The sequence below is a fragment of the Neoarius graeffei genome, chromosome 26, assembly GCF_027579695.1.
Source record: "Neoarius graeffei isolate fNeoGra1 chromosome 26, fNeoGra1.pri, whole genome shotgun sequence".
Classification (NCBI taxonomy): Eukaryota; Metazoa; Chordata; class Actinopteri; order Siluriformes; family Ariidae; genus Neoarius; species Neoarius graeffei.
The window spans coordinates 49,315,560-49,321,559 of record NC_083594.1 but is presented as its reverse complement, the minus strand read 5'-3'; the positions used below and the strand labels follow the sequence as shown (position 1 = coordinate 49,321,559).

The following is a 6,000-nucleotide window of genomic DNA, read 5'->3' as shown; positions in this document are numbered from 1 at the left end:
TTTCAGAGTTCACTGTTCCCTCACAGCTTCACTCAACTCATCTTACAGACACATTTTACTTCCTTATTAAAATGAAAGGCGTTCTTTTTTGTCTCACACACACACACACACACACACACACACACACACACAAATCTTCATTTCATAGCCTACTTTTATGTTTGTGGAGGAAAATTATAAATTGTGGCACCGACATAAATTAAATCCATCCATCCAAAATATTCCTTCCACCAAAAATGTCTCTTCTTGCATTTCTTCGTCAGAGAAGAAGAAAATTCTTGACGCTCAAGAATCAAAACTGACTTGACAGAAAGACGCAAAGTTGCAGCGACTTTGTAAAACTGGGCTGTAAATCAAACTCATGAAAATATTTTCCTCTCTGCATCACTGCTAAAATTCAACCAAGACACTAACATGTTAGGTCTGAAAGCATTGGAAGAATTTCTGAAGTTTAAACCAAAATATAAATAATAATAATCAATGCGGGAGGCGGTCTGGAATGGAAAAGCGCGCTGCTTTAATTCTGGAGGGATTTGGGGGAACAATTTGTTGTGAGTCTCAGGTAAAATCGTCTGCAAACAAATGAATTCAAGCAGGTCCTCAGGAAGAAAAGACGACAGGGGGGACTGGCCATTGTAGCGAGCGAGCGCACAAAACTCTGGATTCCAGCGAACTTTTCTCTTTTTTACGCACCGCTTTTTTTAAGGGCCTCTTTTTATTTGCTTGCTATACCTCTGCTCAAGCGGAGTCTTTTCTTTCCTCCTTTAATCCCTTCTTTTATTTCGCGGGGGAAAAAAAAACAACACCACAAAACCAGGTTCCACGCAGTGCTTTAGTGGCGAAAAGTGAAAGAGCTGCTGCTTCTTTTTTTTTCCCCTTTCCCCCTCTCCCGAGTCTGAGCTCTGAATCGCACTGCAAAATTGGCTCTTGTGAATGGACCAAGGAGGGGAAAAAAACGTTTAATAGGATCCGAGGGAGGCTCTGCTCTCGCAATTTACTCCTTAAACAGGTGGAAACTGGACCTTGTTCATTATACAAATAGCAAAGTATCAACGGGCCTGGAAATGCCATTGGAAATGACGAGGATTAAAGAGTGGAGATGAAAACTGAAACAAGTCGGAGGCAAGAAAGGAAAGAAAAAGTTTGACTTTAAATGAGTTCACACACAACCGCTGACAGCTCAGAAATCTTAACAATCTGTCTGGTGTGGGGAAAACGTACACATCAATAAAACAAATCAATAAAGGCAGCAAAAACGTTAGAAAATTCATCCAAGTAATCAAACAATCAAAACAGGCTTAAAAATATAAAAATTCAACATGATTTCATCTAAAAACTCTGAGGAATACAGAAACCCTGCACTAAAGCTGTTATCTGGAGATGTGACTATAACACACGTTTTAAAAAAAAATTCAGATTGTATCTCCAATGCCCTAATTTATATCTAATTAAAAAGTTCAAAACATGCACCTTAACAGGTAAATAAATAAATTAATTAAAATGTACCCTTGACGATACAACCTTTATTTCTGGGAGTGTAAAATATTTATGTCCAGATGCATCTCTTTCATATATTATAATAAAAAGAATAAGAAGAATAAAACACAAGGCTGCTTTTTACGCACATATATACATACATATATATATGAAGTGTGTGTGTGAAATGTAAGTGCAACTAGATTTGGGCCCAGACACATAACTATAACTAATAATCTGTACTCTTTGTCCTGCAGAACATTGCCACCCCCATGGCTGCGTATAAATGGGCGGTATAGCAGAAGGGACAGGAGATGGAGATGGTGATGGTGATGGAGATGGCTTTTCTGTGTCACCCCGAGAGAAAGGAGCTCATCAGAAAGTGTGTGGAAAATGTGACAGAGCGCAGTTAGCAGTGAATACACCACTTGCTGTCGGGGGGGGGGGAGAAGGTAAACTACATCATCACCTTTTTTTCCCCTTTCCTGGCTGTGCGTTTTCCACGACTGAACTTGGCATCGGAGGGGGAAGTTCTGTCTTATTCTTTCCTTAACGAGCTCTGTAATGTCCTGTTAATTTTGTGTGTACTAGTTAATGAGCATTAATCTGCTACCCCTGGATGCTATTGTTCCCGAGATGGTCATTTGAATGTAAATGGGAGGAGGGAAGGGGGAGAAGGGGTGACACTGTGAAAGCGAGGTGCTTATTAAAACTGATGTAGTGTCTCTGATTCTCTGGCTTCCAGCAGGAGACACACCGGTGAAGGACGCTGCTCATACCAAGTTAGGCAGGGGGAAAAAAAAGAAGAAGAAGAAGTCGCAATGGCGAGCTCTTTGCCCCTGGACACGGTCATGTCCTGCCCGAGACTCGAGCCCAGGAGCGCGGTCGAGTCCTCTCCAAAACCCTTGGCTTTCTCCATCGATAGGATCATGTCCAAGACGACTGAGGAGCGCAGAGGACCGGACAACACTGAAGGGAAGAGGACGACGGGTTTGTGCGCGCCAGTCCCTTGCATGATTCCCATCCAACCTTTCGCCTACGACCTCCACGCCAAAGCTCTGGTGAACTACTCCGAATTTTGGAGAGCCAATTTCCGGGGTGCGCTGTGCGCCTCGGCAGCGGCGGCGGCGGCGTGCAAATCCAGCTGCGGCGCATGCACTAAAACGGACTTGCTGCCAGGGAGCAGGGTGATCAAACCTCAAGTTATCCATCAAGCAATGACCATGCCAGGCAACGCATCTTTGTACTATTTCAATTACCTGGATGCTGCGTATCACCAACCCGAGCTGCTCAGTGGACATCTGCTTTCTTCAGTGGTCGCCAATTCGCAGGCCCAGGCGATGACTGCGCACCAGAAGCTGCTGCTGCTCGAGAGCGCAAAACTGGTTGAGAAAGTGCCCACGCCGCAGTATCCACATAAAGAGCGTCTGCCCGGACAGCTGGACCATCTCATGAAGGAGAACCACGGGCTGGGTTCTGAGAAGAACAGCGCCAAAGTGCACAGCAAGGCGAATACCTGTCCGGCGGACGGGAAACCCAAGAACTTCACGTGCGAAGTTTGTGGAAAGGTAAATTATTCGGAAATACAACAAATAGTTCTTTCTACAGTCCAACAAGAACATTTTCATCACAGTGAAATCCATCAGATAATTATTTACACATCAAAAGTGTCAATTCAATCTTTTTGCAGGACTCTACATTATGAAATAATGATGCACATTATTATTATAAACACAATTCCACACACACAAAAGTCCATGCAAAAAAAAAATTGTTCTTGAGCACCATGACTGCTCAATCTTTCTTTCTGTTTCTCAACACTAAAATCAGTGCATGTCTTTTTTTTCCCTCATAGGTGTTTAATGCGCACTACAACCTCACCCGCCACATGCCGGTGCACACGGGGGCCAGACCGTTCGTTTGCAAAGTGTGCGGGAAAGGCTTCCGCCAGGCCAGCACACTGTGTCGACATAAAATTATACACACACAAGTGAGTGCTGTCAAAATGTGTGCTGTCTAAACACATCAGTGTTGCATTTATTATTATTATTATTATTATTATTATGAGAGACAGCATCGCGCATATTGTGCACTAAAATGCTTAAACGTGCACTCCATGTAGCCTCAGTAAAACCAGTCATACCAACCTGTTCACAGGAAAAACCTCATAAATGCACCCAGTGCGGAAAAGCGTTCAACCGGAGCTCGACGTTAAACACGCACGTGCGCATCCATGCCGGATACAAACCGTTCGTGTGTGAGTTTTGCGGAAAAGGGTTTCACCAAAAAGGTAAGAATTAAGGCAAACTTGGGAGATTCATTTTCAGCTCAGAGAACAGCAGAAACACGCACACGGGCTTGGATGGAAATATGAACTGTCACTTAATGCTAAAAAGAATTTGTTAATTTTTTATGGGTCAAGGCGCAAAGCCTTTGCGCTTTATAATCTGACAGTTTCAGGCTGTTTAAGGGTTTGATCGTGAGCGAGTTTGACAACTTCTTGACTTCAGCATGCAAAGCAGTGATTAAGAAAACAACCCTTTCCTCAGATGCTTGAGTTTGGATTTTTTTTTTTTTTTTGCATTCAATTATACCTTTTTTTTTCTTTAGGCAATTACAAAAACCACAAACTGACGCACAGCGGCGAGAAACAGTTCAAGTGCACGATCTGCAGCAAAGCCTTCCATCAGATCTACAACTTGACCTTCCACATGCACACGCACAACGACAAGAAGCCGTTCACGTGCGGGACGTGCGGAAAAGGCTTTTGTCGGAACTTTGATTTGAAAAAGCATGTGCGGAAGCTGCACGAAAACAACACGGGCTGCTCACAGACGCCTGAAGAATCAACCAGGGTCCAAACCTGAGAGTCACTTTAAACGGACTTGAGCTAAAACAAGCAGTGTAGAACAACAAAAAAAAAAGGATCTGATTGGATGACGGGATGACTTCACAGCGGAAATTGTAAATAAAACAGAATAAAGTATTATTTAAAAAAAAAGATCTGGAAGCATTTTATTCATCATGCTGCACGAATTCATGCATAATATCTTGTTTAATAAAAAAACAAACAAACAAAAAAATAATGCAGACCTAATATTAAAGTAGCATTTTCAAAAATAATATTTTAAACACTTTATTTATTTATGCATTACAAAACACGTGCCTGAAATTATTATTAGAATATTGATACAGATAAAAACAAAAAAATTATACAAATGCTAATGTCGGTTTTTATTCTAATTGACTGCTTTCTGGATTCCAAATGTGGGCGTGGTTATATCAAGAGCACATCCGAAATCTTTCAATTTAATTTAATACTAAATTTGACTGATTGCGTCATGATTTATTTGGCTTATATGTGGACCTTTATTACATATAAAATATCTGAACACCAAGAGACCGTCCCTAAGTTATTCATTCCATATTTTTTTCCTTGTAGGTAATGACAGGAAATGAAAGAGCTTTCATCATGGAGCTTCAACATTCATTGACGTCTCCAGACACATTTTAAACGTGATGGTGACTCTTTTGAGATTCGTCTGATTTTCTGAATTCTGGTCCAATAACAACACTTTTCATTTTCGATCAAACAGCACATGCACATCATGCAACAACAACACCACACACCCTCATCATGCAGTGTCGAAACCAGTGAAGCGAATACACTCGGACGTCCGACCGGCACGCGCACCCGACTTCCGTTTAATGCCTCAAATTATCAGATAAAACATGGACTCTTCAGAGTCTTATTATCTTAATGAAGTAAAGAGGCTCGGGGGGCCGTTTCTGCGCATCCAGTCGCGCTCATAAAATTGATTCTAGTCGATAATAGGAAAAAGTCCACATTTAACCACTTTAATCAGGCAGAATGTATTCCGCGCGGCTCCTGGAACAATATTATCCTAAACACGTGCGCGGAAACGGTGATGCATATGAGAGAGAGAGATGCGCGTGATCACCAATCTCCGCGTCCCAATTACCGGGCAACGTCAAGGGAACCGGAGAGAAAAACTAAACCAGCTACCAAACCCACTGAATGGCCTGGACATGAGAATTTATCTCCACGCAATAAATTCTGCTTAACATTTTATTTGACACATATAAGATTAGAAATTACTCTCCAACCTTCCTCTAAATAGCCTAAGGGTCAAAGTTCAGAGCACCGAGTCGCCGTTGACCAGAACACCAAGAGACTTTCCCCAAGTTATTCATTCCATATTTTTTTCCTTGTGGATAATTTATAATTTCAGTGTCAAATTCCTGTATATATATATATATATATATATATATATATATATATATATATATATATATATATATAATTTTTTAAAGAAGATTTAATAGATTTAACAATTTATCCTGATGCGTGCTTTGAGACTCCATCTTGAACAAGAATCGAAATTTGTCAGGACTGTCAGTGTGACACCAGTGAGCGGGAATAACTCCAGTGACTGATCAAAGATCAAAGATCAGGATCACTGGTTATTCGTGCAACAGGAATTTCATTAGTCATAATTTCCA

At 41.3% G+C, this 6,000-nt stretch overlaps 1 protein-coding gene across 1 annotated transcript; it reads left to right on the top strand.

The window, feature by feature from the left end:
* The first annotated feature begins 2,297 nt into the window (after positions 1–2,297).
* Positions 2,298–4,343, top strand: fezf2 (FEZ family zinc finger 2). Its single transcript, XM_060910206.1, has 4 exons — positions 2,298–3,044; positions 3,332–3,466; positions 3,634–3,766; positions 4,087–4,343. Exons 1-4 carry the CDS (start codon positions 2,298–2,300, stop codon positions 4,341–4,343), a joined length of 1,272 nt encoding a protein of 423 aa, XP_060766189.1.
* Positions 4,344–6,000: the final 1,657 nt, after the last annotated feature.